The sequence below is a fragment of the Micropterus dolomieu genome, linkage group LG19, assembly GCF_021292245.1.
Source record: "Micropterus dolomieu isolate WLL.071019.BEF.003 ecotype Adirondacks linkage group LG19, ASM2129224v1, whole genome shotgun sequence".
Classification (NCBI taxonomy): domain Eukaryota; kingdom Metazoa; phylum Chordata; class Actinopteri; order Centrarchiformes; family Centrarchidae; genus Micropterus; species Micropterus dolomieu.
In genome coordinates, this window is record NC_060168.1 from 8,798,109 (window position 1) to 8,816,179 (window position 18,071).

Below are 18,071 nucleotides of genomic sequence, written 5' to 3' on the forward strand. Positions count from 1 at the left end.
TATTTAAATGTACAAATCTTGTGCACTTAGTCATCATCAGGTCCGCACTACAGTATCATATGGTAAAGCCTTGATGTACTTGAAGGCATAGATGGTGATAGTGATCAAAGTAAAGCCTTGATGATGTTGTAGTTTATGCCAGAAGGAATATCATGGCTTTGTAAAGTATGACATTCATACTAAAACCTTAGCTGATGACTTTGAGGGTATTACAAAAAGGGTAACGTTACATTGCTTTCTTTGGCAAACCTGCAGTTTAAATGTTAAAACATTCTCCATATATTGATAGTAATGATATGCCCTGATAAATGAGGAAAGTAATAATACAGAATTCACTTTATTTTTTACAGTATTGTACAGCTCAGTTTTAATGTGTTGTGCTGTGTTTCCCAGTTCCATACTACATACGACTGTTTCATGTAACTCTTTTGCAGCTAGTATTCATTTATATACTTCTTTGTACTAATGGGAAATGATGCAACACATGCGCAAAGGGAGTGCAAATTTAGTTTTCAAAATTCTTGAAATAGCACAGTGAACTATTTTAGTGATTGCCCTGTAATGGCAAAGGTAGCTGTCCATGAGTACCATTATTATATGATGTTGGTAATTTACCATGACGAAATAGGCAGTTAAATTATATATTCTGTAAATACATCCCAACATGAAGGTAATGGTGTTTGTTTTAAAGCATTCTCTATAACGCCAGGAATAAAATTCTGAATCCCATTTTATATAGTTTCTGGCTTCAAAGTTGTCAGATTTACTGAATCTAGCATTACAAACACACATCCATCCATATGTTATCCCGATGAATGCTCATCTTGGCCTAAAAAGGTAAAAGGTAGTTTAGTTCAGCAGTCAAGGTCAGTAAGCTGGGTGACAACCACAGAAAAGCTTGGCTGCACTTAATAAGCAATGAGCTCCCCTAAAAACATAATTTGTGAAATTCTGCGGGGACCTCTAAAATATTAACAACATGGTAAATTGCCATGTATTTCTTTTTTTCTGTATTTAATCATCCGTAAAAATAGGCTCTTGTCGATGTATGATTAATGCATGAGGGTGATTCATCACTAATTCACTTTAATAAAGACAACATTGAAGCGTGACGATGCAAAATCACTCACTTTAACTGAAATATCAGAAAAAAACCCTAACTGTCTTCTTGTCCCATCCAGTCTGCGCGCCAAGTCGCCATAATTCATTGAAGATGAGCACCAGGCTGGAACAGCTTTGTTGATGACAACAATGCGACATATTGTATTTAAATCTGCATTGCAGAGTTTTACTAAAGTCCTCTATAAAACGTCTCTGGCTTTACTACCTGTTAGCGTTAGCTCTTCCACGCGGGGCGGGGCCAGCCCGTCCGTGCTCGCTTGATTTGCCCGCCGCGCTGCTGCGTCACGGTGTGCACACCACAGCGGAGCTACGGTGGAGCCGCAGCCCGGAAAAAGACAGCAGCCTCTTGTAGTCGCAGAGCTAGCCGCTCCCATGTGTGTGCTGTCACAAGCGTGAAGAGTCCGCGAAACCAATCTGAGGTTACGTTTTGTTTTGTCCCCTTTCTGAAGACCACGGTAGCGTAAAACTGAACGACAGGGACCGACACGGCCATGGCGACATCCAGCTCCTGTGTTGTGGTAAGTTCCTCAATAACAACCGGAATGAAAGGGACAGAAGGTGGTCGCAGGTTACCCTGCATGCCCACTGGAAAAACACACGGGCGCCACTGCGTTAGTTAAATAACTTGCCTCCTACTGTAGGTCGTATGGCCTTCATGCTCACCTCGGTAAGACGTTTTGGTGGAGATAAAGCTGTATGTTTGTCATAGCGTGGCCTGCGGCTATGGAGACGGTCAAAGACACGCGCTCTCCACGCATGGTGTACGTGACGCAAGAGACGCATTAAAAAACATAATGTTCTAGTTTCTGTGTCTGACACCAGGGTACGGGGTTTCTTAGTATAATTAAGAAATTAATCATTTAACGTTACAGTGAGACAGGAAGAAACGCTCGAGCTGCAAATAAGGGGGTGTGTTTGAGCGCGCCCTTGTTTATTATGTGTCAAGCATTGTGTGTATAATTATCATACAGCCTAGCTGATTCGCCTTGGAGGTATAGTATAGGTATAGTTATTCCCAAAAATGGCTTGTGATGTAATTGTCAATACCCCCAGCTGAATATACATGTACTGTTTGTGCCTCAAATGGCATAAGTCTGTCTAGCAGGAGTAAGTGAGTGACAGACAAGACACACAGTTGTTTTTAAACTTAATTAGGAGAAATAACAGACGTGAAATCTATAGTGCTTACATGAAAAAGGGAAATTTGGTATCTGGAAAGAAAATCTAATAAAGTACCCCCTCTGGCAAATGAATAAGATTTAATGAAGTTAACAATCTGAGGACTCATCAAATATCACCATCTTTGTTGTACAGTGGACTTAATTGTTTTGTTAACCAAAAAAAAAAAAAAAAGTTGTCCCAAGCTGAACTGAAATGTCATCACGTTAGGAAATTATGTGCTGCAAGACTGAAATGTCCAATAGAATGTTTAAGAAAAAGTTTTTCTTTGTATGTATGGTATTTCATTTTGAGTCACAGCACAATGGCCTGCGTCGTGGCATCTGTGTGCATTTTGGAATTTCTTATAGAGATATGCTGACAAGCCACTAAAGACCTCTGATCTGGAATGAGTAAATAAATAACCAATGTGGTCTGTTTACCAGGACATTCCCCGCATTTTGAAGCTGGTGTTTTATCATGATGAAGTCTGGCCAGCAGGCTGGCAGCAGACCCACTTGCTAACTGACGTTATAATGAAGCTAATTGGACATTTTGGCATTAAAAGAGAGTGGAAGATCCTGTTTCCTGTGCCACATTTCAGATGACATTAGCCGCAGAGTGCAGTGTTGTCAAACATGGACTTTGTTAGCACAAACCTCAAGGTTGCCCTTCCACTGACCTCAGGCTATTTTGTTGGGTGGTTGTTTTGGTTTTCATGTTTTACTATGCAACTTTAATTCTTGTATAACCGGCAGCAAGCCTGTGAGTAACACTGGAAAATACTCCTTCAGATCATGTTACCATATGGACATCTGCTCAGTATCAGTGATTTATTGTTTGGAATTGAAAGGGTGTAGCCAAACAGATGGACATGTTTTTCCATTAGGGGGAATCCCTTATTCTAGTTCAACCACATATGATGTGAGGATAGGCACTTCACAAACCAGGGTTTAGTAAAGCAATGGGATTTTTTATCGACACCGGAGGATAGACATTGTGCACCGTTATAATTACTGTGAGTGTGATTATGGCCACATTGTTCCCACAGCACGGTGAGCTCTACACCAGCTTCCCAGCTGTCACATGATGCCAGTTATGTTGTCTGGGTTCATGTCGCATGCAGTTTGCACTAGAGCAGGACATTTGATTTTACAAAATATAAGAAATACTGACAATCATTTATACAACCAGGCACAATGTGGAATTTCTGGAAAGACAAACTGCACAGAATCAGGCATTGTCCCCTGAGTTTGCGTTTTGTGCCAGGAAAGAATGTGAAGGCGGTAAAACACTACGAAGGGAGTTGGTGGGAAAGTAGACCACCATCCCCTTGTACTGCCCTGTATCAGATGAACACCCCATGTCCCATGTTAGGTAATATCCCTGAGGTTTTTAACCCCTTTGTGTCGTGTTTTATTCCAGATCAGTGATGAGGAGCAGGGGTATGACCTGGACCTCTTCTGCATACCAAAGCACTATGCCTCAGACCTGGAGAGGGTCTACATCCCACATGGACTCATCTTGGACAGGTGGGGTTGCCGCATTTTTAGCAGCTTGTAGTGGGACTGTGAAAATGCAATGAATTGTCAGGGTTAACTAAACAGTGGGTTGACTAGTCTGTCTAAGGCTAGGTGGGATTCAAACATGTTCAGCAACTGGTTGGTCGAAGTGCTAATGACACGTTCTGTGTACCTATTCTTAACAAAAGTCAGACACCATTTCAAATTTTATTTGATGATTAGTAAGAGGTCATATTTTCTTCTTAGTAGCTTGATGTATGTTGTGAAGACAACATACATCAGATGTCTGTTAACTTGTACTTCAGATGGAGGATTTCATTCCTACTTTTCTGTTTCCTCTTGCAGATTTGGGATTTAATGATTAATGCAGATAACCTTTTGGGTTTTTAAATATTTTTTTAGTTAACTGGATCTCTGGAGTTATTGTACTTGGGTGTGGTTTAGAAATGACCGCTATGCCTGCTGACACAAACAGAAGGGAAATGGGAATTACTGCTGACTGTAGCAGAAAACTGAGCTAACTATCCTCTATCTCTGTTGCTCTCTCCCCCTCCCACGTGACCTCAGGACAGAGAGACTGGCCAGAGAGATAATGAAGGAAATGGGGGGGCACCACATTGTGGCGCTCTGTGTGCTTAAAGGGGGTTACAAGTTCTTTGCAGACCTGCTGGACTACATCAAGGCCCTGAACAGGAACAGTGACCGCTCCATCCCAATGACCGTGGACTTCATTCGCCTCAAGAGCTACTGTGTAATCTATCAGTTTTTATCTGTGTATTTTTTTTTTGGCATCACTTAAGATGTGCTGTATTGACCTACTTTCTTTTTATATAAGCCATAAAGTGTTTTTATATTTAAAAGAACTACAGGTTTCAATTCTTAAAGGTACCCTGTGGAGATTCTGACAAATAGTAGCAGTATGGAGCAATGTTTTTACAAGCGTTTCCCCATTTCGTTTGTATCTCGTGCATGTGGGCGATGCAGTACACATTCTTGCAGACAGTTTCATGCCCTTTCCATTGATAAGTTGGTGGAGATAAGAAGCTTAGCAATGTGCTAGCAAAGACAGGAAAGAAGAAGACTTCAAGCTAGCAATCATGGATATAAAATAGTCAAAAATCAGCTTTTAAATGTTTTATAAGGAAGGAAATGCATTCGGCACATGTGCTAGGTTTCAACAACCAGGTTTCTGTCAACAGTTTTTATTAACATTTTTGGACAGTATGCAAAATAAAATGCAAATTAATGTGCTTTACTGGAAAAGGAAATATTAGGCGTTGAGTGAATTTAGATAAATGTCTGCCTTTTACATGGTGCTTTTATCCAACGCACTTTACAATTTGCCTCTCATTAACCCATTCACTCACACACACACTTCAACATGTGGCCAGAAGGAGCCCTTGCAGCTGAACATAAACAGCTGGTGGCACTGATTCTCCAGTCGGGTTTATATTAAACCATTGCAGAAGAACATAGCGCAATGAGATAATGTAATTAAGACCCCCGGTTAAACCTCAGACAGTTACAAACCATGTAGAAAATGTGCTTAAGGAAGGTTACAGTCTCCTCACTGGTCCACACACTCTAAAGCGTCACGTTTCTGTTTTTCGGGACTTCAGCAGATCAGAACGAGCGGGGTGACGGGCGCATGCTTCATGTATCATGATTTATTTTGTTGCATTTTATTTTTATTGATATGCCAACTTTTCCACCTCCCAGATAAAAACATTTTTGTGATATCTCAAGTTGTTTTTTTTTTCCTTCAAATTTCTTATGTTTCCATATTGAATAAATGTGCATAAAACTAGGAACCACATCTAATATAATATGCAGCAAATTAAGCTATTTAATCAACCACCATGTTAGTTTTTGCCCTTATTAAACTTTCTGCACCTGTACATCATATAATGTCCACTTGCTTCTTGTCCTCACAGAACGACCAGTCGACAGGTGAAATCAAAGTAATCGGTGGGGATGACCTGTGTACGTTGACAGGCAAGGTAAGAAGAGTGACAAACTATGTTGACACTGGTCAGTATTATATGTAATAATATATTAGCTTGAAATGAGAAACAAAGCGTGCTGCTCTTGTCGTCTGTCAAACAGACATTTTAAATCAACAGATTCACTTACAAATCCGTTTGATGATGGTGATTAATAACAATGATGCGCCTGACAGACCCAATGCTTTGATTTAATGCTTTAGGCACTGTTTGTCAGACAGATGTGGTCGTGTGATTGACAGTAGGACTAGGAAACACATCTGTTTCTCCGTCTGCTGCCAATTACTTGGAATTGGCTTTTTGGTAGAAATCGCTTCCATGTTCCATTCTCACGGCTCCCATAGTTTCATAACACTCATGCCATGATTATTTCCTGTGCAACACTGTACAGCCATACAGATGCAGATAGCTGAGTGTTAAAATCATGTCACATCCCTTTTGAGTTCAATTGCATACAAAGGTAAAATGTATCCAGTCTGCGGTTTTTCACTAAACTAATGATTGTTCTTTTCTTTTTACACAGAATGTCTTGATTGTGGAGGTATGTACTGATGTTTCCTTCTATAGTAAAAAAAAAAAACAACGTTCTTGCACATATGCAAACTCGCCTTTCGTCAAAATTCGCCGGTCGGTGGTTATATCTACCGAGTCCACTCTAGCATGAGCTTTGCAAATTTACAGCTGCATATTCCTAACCAACCATCACTCCTAATTGCTAAACCTGACAGCCAATCAATACTAGGGTCTTTTTTCTAGTCCGCTACACTGCGGAGTTTGACACGTAAGAACTGTAAAAGACTGCCGAACAAGCCTGATGTAAGACATATAACATCATGTTAACTGTCATTTTAACAGGGCCGACAATTTTGTCCAGTGAACAACAGGCTTGAAACTAAATGTACTCACCAGAGAAATTGCCAACTCCTAATATGTTTTTTCAGCAGCGTTGGCTAAATTTACACAGTGCCGTGGGTACGAGTCACTCTAGCCTGATTAACAAATCGCCATGGTAACATCTTGTCAAACAGAGATAATCCCGCCCTGAAGCATACTCCAGCTTTATGGTCTATTTTCCTCTAAATGGGACCATAATTTACGAAATGAACATCATGTTGTATTGAAGAAGACATGAAACTAGTGATTGAGACCATAAACTCATTATGAAAGTGTTTACTGAGGTAATAAATCAGGTGAGAAGTAGGGTCATTTTACCATTATTTCTAATGAACTGGACTTATTTTTGCAACCAGAAAAGTCGCCCCCTGCTGTCTGTTCAGTAGAATGCAGGTTTAAGGGACTTCTGCATTGGATTCATGTCTCAGACCGGAAGCTTCCCGCTGGGGTCATGTCCCCACCACCTTTTTAAAATGGCTGATTTTGTCCCCACCACTTTTTGAAAGCGTTAAAAATGGTCTGAATAACTTGCAAAAAGAAATGTTAAATAACAAATGAAAATACTTTGAGAAAAGTTAATTTGCACTTTATTTATTTATTTAACTTTAGATAAAAAAAAACAAATTAAGCTACTAATTATAAAATCACCCCAAAACTTGCACACACCAGTCAGTAACTTACTTCTTGACACAGTTTCTTTTTGCCAAGTTTTCCTTTTTCTAATATTTTTAGATGTTCAATTTTCACCTGCCACCTGGATTTTGTGTTTCCCTTTTACATAAATAAAAACATTTCCACCATAAATGTTTAATGCTCAAAGTTGTCTGAGGGAGGACCTCCAGACCCCTCCACACACACTCTCATATATTTCTGCATTAATTGTTTTCTTTAAAGTAGTGTTTAAAATATCTTCTTGTTCTTGTGTTCTCGTGACACCAATATCATGCATCTCCTCTCATGAGCTCAGTGTATCGTCACACCCCTAATCTGAGCCCTTATGTCCCCACTGCTTTTCAACACAGTCACGCCCTTGTGTGTCAGTATCTTTCTCTTGTTGCAGTACACAATTGCAAGTTATCTATACAAACATGTAAGCTTAAACAGACCCTTCTGACACCTTCTCTGTGTGTTTATCTGCTTGCGTATCCTTCTCACCTTTCTTACCCCTGACCAGTTTGCATTCCTGATTTCAAGACCGCTGATATGAGCTTCTCTCAATCTGTGTTTTCAGGATATTATCGACACAGGGAAGACAATGAAGACATTATTGCAACTCCTCAAACAGTACAACCCCCAAATGGTTAAAGTAGCAAGGTAATTCATATCTTTTCAAAACTGCACATGAACAGTACAAAGTACCCTGTCTTGTGGAATCACAAGATCCTGTTTCACAACAGATTGTAGAGGTTTGCACTGAAAGGTTTCCACAGACTGTTGTATTTATCAGTTTTTCATGCAGCCAACTCAACTTGGTTTCTGTCCTCAGTTTGTTGGTGAAGAGAACACCAAGAAGTGTTGGCTACCGACCAGACTGTGAGTTCAAGACAATAAATATTAGATAAAATATTTGGCAGACTGTGAAATGTATAGTTGGTATAATGTACTGCATGTTACACAGGATAGTTGTCATAAAGTGTGCTTTAAAATGAGGCTTTTGCATACCCTCATTTCAGTGTTGTTAGTTTACCACTACAAAGACAAGTTGCTGATATATTCACCTCTTTCTTCCAGTTGTAGGATTCGAGGTCCCTGACAAATTTGTGGTGGGATACGCACTAGACTACAACGAGTACTTTAGAGATCTAAATGTAAGTATTTCAGATGGATAAATGGATGTAGAATTTGTACTAGTGTGTTAAATGTTGTCTAACAAAATAAAGACACTCACAAAATAATATGCTGCAATACTTATTGATCCTTTTCTGTTTCAGCATATCTGCGTCATTAGTGAAACGGGGAAGGAGAAGTACAAGGCATGAAGAGTACTTTGATTTTTAATGTACGGTTAGATCTTTCCCTTTGAGGTTAATTTTATATGTTATTACTTTGTATTTGTGTCATAAACGTACTCAGACTGGTCAGGGTCCCTGAGGATACACTGATGGAGTGATGGTACTGACAGTTGCATTGCCTGTTTTAGACACCACACACACACAATGGAAAAAAATTATTGTCTTAGATGGAAACACAGCTGGCTTAAACAGCACGGAGCCCAGCTTCACCGGATATTAGTATGATGCTTCTTTGCCCCCACACTGATTCATTATTTTTTTAAGAAATGGAATAAATTATTAAGCTCAACGTTTGACAACCTCATATTTAATGATATAATGATTTTTATTGTAATTCTACTTTTGTCTGGAACTATCAAAAGCTGTTTTATGGATACTCTTAAAGAGGATGTCACATTTCCTTGAAATCTGTATATTTTGGGACAAAACCCTTTTCTATGTTACTGTGTTGCGTGTGTGATAAGATTTTCTTATGATACACTCTGTAGAAAAGTAACACAAATGTTTGCTGCTGTCCCTAATTAAACACACAGGTGTGCTGAAGATGAAATATCTTTTTATTTATGAGTGTTTATGAAATATTTTTCGGAACAAAGCTTCTATTCATCCAATTTATTTGTGAAACGTTTAAGGCAGATCCATTTTTATGCTGGAAAATATGCAGTTTACAGATGTGTAAATGTTCAATTGATGCCTAAACTGAAGTTAAGTTATTCAGTCATGTTTGTAATAATTATTGAACTGAACTTTAAAAAAAAAAAAAGTTATTTCTACTGTATGAAATTCTCTCATTCAATGGTGCCATCACTGTAAACCAGTGTCATCTGAATTTTGCAATACCAGCTATTTATGTTCTCACCACTCCTTCAACTAGTGGATTCTACTACAAAGCTTTTTAAACAATATAACAACAAATTCTTGGAACATTTAAATGATTTCTGTTCAATCAATAGTAAAAGTTATTGGGAAATGAAGCAGTGAGGGAGATAAGATCAGTTTCTTCCTCAAAAGTATTTAGTGATGTATGTGTGCTCTCTAGGAGTAAACTGTACCCAGCACTCTAGGAACGAAATAAGACAAGTCTAGGCTAGTGCTTCTCCATGAAGATCATGAATGTTTGATCTGTTGTCATCTGACCTTGAACTCCAAGCTGTCTATCAGTACAATAGGTCAGTAATTACGGCCAAAGAAGGAACATGTCTGTTTAAACCACGAGTCAAGAAAAGGTTAAGCAATTTAATGAATTAAATATCTGCTGAATGCCATTTTTCTTTTTGAACAAATGGTGATTGCAAAGCATTTCATTCTCTGACTGGGCTTTTCATGTGTCCAATAATTATGTGAGCTTATTTGAAATCTGTATTTCTTTATTATTTTAAACAGACAGCCTGGTTGATTTAAACGTAAAGAAAAGTTGATTAAGTGATTACAATTATTAAAATTAATATAATTGTATTATTTCAGGACTAAATTGTTAATGAAAATGAACACCAAATGTGCTGGTCAGAGCGTAATGCTTTGCTTGTTGTAATCTGATTCATATTTAATCACTACTTTGTGTTTTTGGTTGCTGGCTGCACTAAGCACTTTGTCAGTTGAGATGAACGTGAAGTTATTTGCAGCCAGTAGGGCAACAGGAACAGTGGACTGCTAAGCTGCTGTAAATAACTCAAGAACAGATCTTCCGGAACAAAATTCCGTCCATCCTCCCCGAATTATCTGCACTGGGCCTCCTGCGGGCAAAGGTGCCAGGGAACCAGGTAAAAACAGAAACTGCCGGTTTTGATGCAGCGAATGTGTCCCCCTACCCAGGTGTGATAACACATTTAGCCACTGACATTACAGAAGGTGTAAATGTAAGAATTTATCCATGAACCATGGGATGCAAAAACGCAGGTCGCCGCATTCTGCATGAGTACGCCGGCATATGGAGCAATTTCATTGGACAGGTCTGCTAGCGTTAAAAGGGGCGTGAAGCTTGCTGTTAGCAGCTAGCTAATATAGCTTCTGTGTGAGCATCTGGGATGTGGGTCACTTTTGGCGGCGCCCTGCAGAAACGAAAAGCGTAGTTTAACGTGGAGCGTGTATTATTTACAATAGACAGATTTGCCTGTGTGGACCGTAGTAACTAGACGGGCAGGAGCATTTAGTGATGATGACCAGGCCCCTCTCTCTCTCTGGACATAGCATTGTGGCTACTGGCGCTAATGCTAACTTAGCTAGTTAGCCTATCAAGCTGGACTGTGTTAGTTGTGGCTGGATCGACTAGCTAGCAATAAGTATATCAACACTAGCTACGATGTGTTAGCTAGAAGCTAGACTCGCGTTGTTCAGATCACTAAACAGCAGCGTCGCTAAATTAACGTAACCTACGTTAGACTTGGGGTGAACATTCATTTTGGAAGCAGCTGCTCAGTCTGGCTAACGATAGCTAATTTAACATGCAGTGGTAGTTCAGCAGCGTTTCTCACCCACTGCTGCCGCGCACCAGCAGACTAACGCTCTCCAACAGTAGCCGGGCATTGTGCGGTATGTAGCCATGGTATGCTAACCCTCCAACAGAAAAGTTTGATACTGGTCATAACGTTACAGGCAACGTTAGCGCTGGCCAGCTCTGACTGACCATGTAGCTGTGATATGCAGAATTGTGGCGATAACGTTGTTATGGTTGATAGCAAGCGTTAAGTTGCGTTGAGTGAGGTTATACAGACAGCAGGGCCTTGCTGCTTGCTGCGGGTTAACTGCATTGCGTTAGCTAACTGACTTCTCACGTCAGCCCTGATTGATGAGGATTTTTCACGACATGTAAAGTTAGCAAAGTTTGGAGAGCAACAATGTAACACCCCTGAGCTGGTTAGCCATTTTTAGTTCGTGAATCGGTGTCAGGCAGGGTTAGCTAGCAAAATGAACAATTCAGGAGTCTTTCCACAAGAAAAGATGGAGCTGGATCTAGAAATCCCATCCTCGTTAGTTCAGACCGATGGACACTTGAGAAGATCCAACAGTGCACCCATGATAAATGGCTTAAGGTTCTACAATTACGACATAGTTACAATAATTAACTGCATACTCTTTCAGTGAATGTGTTTGTCCCTTTTGTCATACACCTTGAAGTAACTACATTACACTGACTTCATGGATAAAAAGACACATGACACATTGTTGGTCTATGAATTTTTCATTCCAGTGATAACTCCCAAGTGTTCCAGAGAGAGGTCCTGCGTAGCCGGAGAAATAGCACTACAGTTGTCAACAGGCCCAACATGGTACAATACTTTATTAAACATGTTTGATCCAAGTAATTTTGGTCTGAATGATTGAGTATTGAATGTTCACCTTTTGGCACGCATTCTCCTTTACAGGTCCCTTCGTCACCCATTCGCGTCCCCAGCACCAGACTTCATCAGATAAAACAAGTAAGAAAAGGCGCCATTGTTTTTTTTGACATATTTGGAGAGGCTTCGTGTTGAAAAGTAGCATGTCAGACCACCGTCCCCCTCTCAAGCCATAGGGAGTGATGGTGTTTTAAAAAACATGCTAGAGTAACACCTTTTGGAGTTCACAGGGCCATCGATCTCACAGCGTTGATCAACTGGTAGTATCAGACTCCAACAGAGGATGTGGTTGCTCATCTACTGGCTGAATTTAATTTCCAATAAGTGAAATGAAAAACAGTTCAGTTTTAGCTTTTAAGATGAGATAAAGGATGTAGCTTTGGAGTCAGAATTAGGCCTGACAGCAGTGACATGAGCCTGAATACTCAATAATCAGTTTGATGAGTGAATGTAAGTCAGAAAAGCAAAGATGACTTGGCAAACTTAGACTTTATTTAACCCTGTTGTGTGTTTTTGCAGGAAGAGGGCATAGACGTGATGAACAGAGAGACTGCTCATGAGCGGTAAGCTATAAATTTATGAATGCACTTGGTGGATGAGAAGTTATGACTCTTTAGGGAAAACGGTAAATGCGTCACCTTATTCCTTGTTTTCTACTTTTGAACACACAGGGAAGTTCAAGCCGCCATGCAGATGAGCCAGTCATGGGAAGAAAGCCTTAGTCTGGTAAAGAGACTCTTCATTACAGCTTGTCCAACCCCCATCAGTGTTGTTGATACTTCCTTTTGCTCTTGAAAGTCAGCTCTGTTGTACTTTCCCACTGCATGTTTTGGCCCTGGGCTGCTGTTGGCCTCTCTTTCTGTAGAGGGAACAAGTGCAAACATGCTAGATTAACACTTCTGGAGTTAACAGGGCCACCAGTCTCTGAAGGCCAGACTGAGTGGTAGTATAATACTCCAACACTCCCACCTCACTGCATAGTACTGTAGAGAGATGATGCCAGATGAAATGGCCACTAATGTGTTTTTTGTAATTGTGTGATCTTAGAGCGACAATGATGAGAAGTCGGCATCTTCGTCTCCAAAGCGCATCGACTTCGTGCCTGTGTCGCCTGCCCCGTCCCCAACAAGGGGCATAGGGAAAAAGGTACATCTGACCTCCAGTATCTTTACATGCACATAACCTGATTAAGTCTAACCAGATGAAGGCAATAGTTGAAGCATTCATGGTTTCTGGTAACCTGATTTTCCTAACCGCTTACAATCAGATTTATGAATGGAAGTCTGTGTGGCAGCCTGCAAGAAGCAATTTATTAGCAACTGGGGGGAAAAAAATACAAACTTTTGTTCCTTGTGTGCTTCTTCGGTAAATTTGTTTCTTTCATTTGGCTGCAGATTCAAAAAAAACTTCTTTATTGCAAACCACATTAGTGTGTTGGGATTGCATCGGATTCATTCCCATTTCTTAATTTTGTTTGCTGAATATTTAGGGAGAAAAGGTTTATACCCATTATGCCACAGTAATTCCAAACATTGCCAAATGTCCTGTCTGTTAATTGGGGGGTTTCCTACTCCAGTTTGACGGGTGTCACAATGTACAGTTCACATTTGACTGATCTTGTCTGCATTTTCTACTTCGCTCTCTTGCAAGCAGCAGTGTTTCTCTCCTTCACTACAAATCCTTGTGAGCAGCAACGGCCTGACACCCAGCCCAATACCCAGCCCAACGCGACGCTTCAGGTGAGCACAAAGTCTTTGAGTAGTAATAATAACGGCAATAATCTTATAATCTACCAGTGTTACTAAATAAACATCTGTTTGATAAACATCCTTGTTTACTGTGAGACTACAGCAGTAGCACCAGCTGGCTCCAGTCTGACTGTAGTTTCTCCCCGGTGGCATAAAATGGATTTCCTTTTGCCGGTTTTAGTCGAATAAAAATAAAACTTTATTGTTTCAACTATTTAGACATATCTGAGTAAACAATAATAATTTTATATGTATGGGTAATCTTAAAATGGTGTACAAGTGCATTTCAAAATGTACTGACAGTGTGTGTTCTGTGCTCTTTAGCCGACGGAGTCAAAGCCCAATCAACTGCATCAGAGCCAGCATACTTGGGCCAATGAAACGTAAAGGTGAGGTATCTAACATGCCTTGAAATCCTAAATGCTTTGAGAAGAATTGATCTCACATCTGTTTGAAATTTTACCGCTTATGGATAGAAGTGATGGATTGTAAATTCAAGGCATTATGTTCAGACCAAAGGTTGTTCTATTAATGGAATATTGACTGTAGAGAGTAGTAACGAGATCAAAGACACTCAATATGTGTATGAAATTCATGTAGCTTATGAGCCTCACTTGGCTTGATTAAGTTCTTTTAAAGGAGCCTTAGTTAAACCATAGACCTACGTAAACCTCCTTACATGGCTTCTTGCCTCTCTGATAATGAAATAAGATCTGTACTTTAAACCATCTCAGATTATGCAATAAAACACTCTTATTTCATCCATCTGTCCCATTTTTAGATCAGCCACAGACTGTGTATTGAGAAGGATTTGTAAATGTCAGGGTGCCTTTCCTCTGCAGGTGAGATGGAGACAGAGAGTCAGCCTAAGAGGCTCTTCCAGGGAACCACCACCATGCTGTCCTCTGATGTCTCCAACCTGTCAGATCTCAGTTCCTGGTAAGACTTTGTGGCACAATATTACCTGGTCAAAATGACACTACTTTTTAGACAATGACAATCCTGTGAATGAAATAACCAGACGACATTGTGACTTGAGGGGGTTATTTAAGATTGCTGTGTGTTGCAGGTAAAAAGTACATTTAAACAAAACACTTATAATGGAGTCTACAAGTATTATTCAGTATTGCTTTAATATTTAACTTTAAAAGAGAGAAAATGCTACAATGAATGGATGTAATGTGAGATTTTCACAAGCTTTCTCCTCCAGCGTGAAGTTATAGACCAGTGGTCGGCAATAGTCGACCCGCAGGCCAGATTGCTTTGATAGTAATTAATAAATTGATAATGGCTGGTGCTTGAATAGATCTCAGTCATGACAGCAAGTTACTTGCATAACCACTTCCTCTTAAGTGATTGTGCCTCTAAAATAAAAGCGCAAGAACTTTGCAGCAATGCTTCATGTCGCGTTTAAGAGCTTTTACTTTGACGAGTTCTGAAGGAAATTCAAAAGAGTCTCTGCCAATATAAAAGCTTGGAAAAATTTGGCCCGATGCCAGACTTATTTGCCAACCCCTCGTATAGACTGTAATACAGCAGATGTTTGCCACCGTTACGACAGCCTGCCGTCTTACTGAACTGGCCTTTTTCTTTCAGCCACTCTCCAGATTTGCTGGATGGCAGCCTGAGCAGCGTCTGCTCCTCCACCGACTCACCGGGCAAAATGGAGGGAGTGTCGCCCTCCTCGTCCAGCAACTCGCCCTTCGCTTCCCTCCAGGATTTGTCCCCAAAGTGAGCATGAGATGAGAGACACTATAAAAAGGACTGGCTCCAAAAAGCCTCTCTCCGGGGAACAAGTTTCCTTCTCAGACCCTACATCTCGCCAACGCCTAGATTTGATTTTAAGTGGAATTTTCCGTGTTTGTTTCGGCTGTTCTTATAGCTACATTTTGGAGGGTCTAGATATTTTTGATTTAAGGAAATGAAAGCCAAGGTGTGTGTGTGTGTGTGTGTGTGAGAGAGAGAGATAAGCCTACTGAAACTAAGAATGACAGAAGATACTGAGCACCAGCTGCTAGGAGAGGATCTTTGATGGTGCTCGGCTTCATAGTAATGTTGCGTTCATAAGTGGCCATGCTTCAAACCTGTCGTACCAGTTCCCCTCACTGGAGAGAGACATTGAGCACTGGACAAAAAAAAGACTATTTGGATGTGTGCTTTTCCCTGTTTTTGTGCTGGAAAACCTCTGTCCACAGCCCTTTGTATGTACGCAGTCAGCAGATTTTGTAAGAGAAGATTTAACTTATTGTTTTCCTGCTTTGTTTGTAATTATGTACATATTAACCGTGTCAGGTGCCGTACATAGAGTTTTTTTGTTTTTTAGTTTGTGGTTGGCTGTGAGGTGAATGTGGGCACAGGTCTTCAGCAGCAAAACTGTTCTTTGTAAAGGAACAAACTACTTCTGGGTTACACCGACGGAGATTTCCATACTGTAAGATGTTATGTTTTCAGCAGATCTAAATAGTTTTTTATGATAGAGGCTGTGAACTGTGGTGCATTTTTCATTTTTGGGTTTTTTTATAAGTCCCCTTCCCCAGTACCTGCTGCAGCTTTAATAGCCTACGAGCAATTTATGCACCTAGCAGTTAATTGCGGATGAAACATGATGATGATCACTGTTGGGCTTTCAACACTAAAGGTTGCTCTGTATCCTGTGTTTTTGTCAGGCTGTTTTTGCAGATAACTGAATCATTTCTATACTTTGCTTTTTGTTTTTCTTCTGGGGAAATCTTATTTATGAAAGAAAATGTTTATTATAAAAAGTGGATGGTGATTCTGTCCCCAGTAACGAGGACCCATTTGTGTTGATGTTCACACCAAATGAACAGAGTGCTGGAACGTGCAACAAATAACAAAAATGCACCGTCACATTGTGGGTAGAGACTGTTGTTCTGCTTACATTTATTAAAAGCTTTTTGCACAGGATACTAAATCCTGTAATGTTTCAACCTGTGTGTAAGCAGGGAAGAAGTAAAACTTGACTTTCTTGTGTTTTTAAAAAAAAAAAAAAAGATCCAAGAAATACAGTATGTGGAGGTTAAGCCAGTACTGTGATTTTTGCACCTAAATTTGCTTTCAACTGTCACGGCCACAGTACCCGTATCTCCTGTGTAACTGACAAGTCTGAACCCCTTTGTGGCTCTGTAGCCTTTAATGTCTATGTACAAAAGGAAATGATCGCAAATCCTTTTACACAAGTGGGCCCTTTAATCTAAAGAAAAGTGTGGTTGCAGTTCATTTACTGAATGTTTTTCCTTTTAAAGAAATGTCAAGTGGTTAAGCGGTCAGCTTGCCCTGCTGTCAATAAGATGTTTTTCCAAGATGAATCTCCCCCCCCCCCCCCCCCCCCCCCCCCATCTTATGAAGCTTTCAGGTCTTGACTTTAACAAATAATGTTATTCTATACTGTATGTCTGTAACGGAAAGGCTGTAATCTGCCAAGCTTGTGAACACCTTGCCTATGCTTGAGTCTTGTGATTGCAATCATAGCGGACATCAGAATTAAATAAATTATTTCTTTTATGTGTGTGTGTGTGTGTAGCTGTTTTAATATTCATAGAGGAATGCACTGACAAAACACACGGTAATTTAAAATGTTACCAGTGCTTACAGGGCAACAGTAGGACAGCAGCATCCATAAACTATAAGTAGATAGCGATTACAATTGCTATATACAGTGGGTACGGAAAGTATTCAGACCCCTTTAAATTTTTCACTCTTTGTTTCATTGCAGCCATTTTCCAAAAATCAAAAAAGTTCATTTTATTTCTCAGTAATGTACACTCAGCACCCCATCTTGACAGAAAAAAACAGAAATGTAGAAATTTTTGCAAATTTATTAAAAAAGAAAAACTGAAATATCACATGGTCATAAGTATTCAGACCCTTTGCCGTGACACTCATATTTAACTCAGGTGCTGTCTATTTCTTCTGATCATCCTTGAGATGGTTCTACACCTTCATTTGAGTCCAGCTGTGTTTGATTATACTGATTGGACTTGATTAGGAAAGCCACACACCTGTCTATATAAGACCTTAGAGGGTTAGGGTTACAGTGCATGTCAGAGCAAATGAGAATCATGAGGTCAAAGGAACTGCCTGAAGAGCTCAGAGACAGAATTGTGGCAAGGCACAGATCTGGCCAAGGTTACAAAAAAATTTCTGCTGCACTTAAGGTTCCTAAGAGCACAGTGGCCTCCATAATCCTCAAATGGAAGACGTTTGGGACGACCAGAACCCTTCCTAGAGCTGGCCGTCCGGCCAAACTGAGCTATCG

General features: G+C 40.1%; 2 protein-coding genes and 1 non-coding gene across 5 annotated transcripts; all 3 read left to right on the forward strand.

The window, feature by feature from the left end:
* The first annotated feature begins 1,399 nt into the window (after positions 1–1,399).
* hprt1 (hypoxanthine phosphoribosyltransferase 1) lies at positions 1,400–9,255 on the forward strand. The gene is made up of 9 exons (XM_046030252.1): positions 1,400–1,640; positions 3,706–3,812; positions 4,371–4,554; positions 5,738–5,803; positions 6,330–6,347; positions 7,932–8,014; positions 8,187–8,233; positions 8,432–8,508; positions 8,632–9,255. The coding sequence occupies exons 1-9, from the start codon at positions 1,614–1,616 to the stop codon at positions 8,677–8,679; spliced, it is 657 nt and encodes a 218-aa protein (XP_045886208.1). The 5' UTR covers positions 1,400–1,613; the 3' UTR covers positions 8,680–9,255.
* Positions 9,256–10,372: 1,117 nt separating this feature from the next.
* On the forward strand, positions 10,373–17,317 carry pabir2 (PABIR family member 2). Of its 3 annotated transcripts, none has more exons than XM_046030251.1 (10): positions 10,373–10,472; positions 11,900–11,978; positions 12,075–12,128; positions 12,567–12,610; positions 12,719–12,773; positions 13,095–13,193; positions 13,701–13,786; positions 14,120–14,184; positions 14,638–14,734; positions 15,392–17,317. In XM_046030251.1, exons 2-10 carry the CDS (start codon positions 11,976–11,978, stop codon positions 15,528–15,530), a joined length of 642 nt encoding a protein of 213 aa, XP_045886207.1. In that variant the 5' UTR covers positions 10,373–10,472; positions 11,900–11,975; the 3' UTR covers positions 15,531–17,317. The 3 variants fall into 3 exon arrangements, with proteins under 3 accessions (XP_045886207.1, XP_045886205.1, XP_045886206.1); XM_046030249.1 differs by lacking the exon at positions 10,373–10,472 and adding an exon at positions 10,707–11,741; XM_046030250.1 differs by lacking the exon at positions 10,373–10,472 and adding an exon at positions 10,708–11,241.
* Positions 12,868–13,012, forward strand: LOC123958397. Its single transcript, XR_006822056.1, has one exon. It is a non-coding gene; the product is annotated as a small nucleolar RNA U109 (small nucleolar RNA).
* Positions 17,318–18,071: the final 754 nt, after the last annotated feature.

What these genes read in the sequence shown, in the direction of transcription:
- pabir2 (XM_046030249.1), top strand. Translation starts at nt 11,617, where the DNA reads ATGAACAATTCAGGAGTCTTTCCACAAGAAAAGATGGAGCTGGATCTA. An exon ending in TTGTCAACAGGCCCAACATG is followed by an intron (nt 11,979 to 12,074) that starts GTACAATACTTT and finishes TCTCCTTTACAG; the next exon opens with GTCCCTTCGTCACCCATTCG. An exon ending in CAAGGGGCATAGGGAAAAAG is followed by an intron (nt 13,194 to 13,700) that starts GTACATCTGACC and finishes TCTTGCAAGCAG; the next exon opens with CAGTGTTTCTCTCCTTCACT.
- hprt1 (XM_046030252.1), top strand. Translation starts at nt 1,614, where the DNA reads ATGGCGACATCCAGCTCCTGTGTTGTG. An exon ending in CATCCAGCTCCTGTGTTGTG is followed by an intron (nt 1,641 to 3,705) that starts GTAAGTTCCTCA and finishes GTTTTATTCCAG; the next exon opens with ATCAGTGATGAGGAGCAGGG. An exon ending in CATGGACTCATCTTGGACAG is followed by an intron (nt 3,813 to 4,370) that starts GTGGGGTTGCCG and finishes ACGTGACCTCAG; the next exon opens with GACAGAGAGACTGGCCAGAG.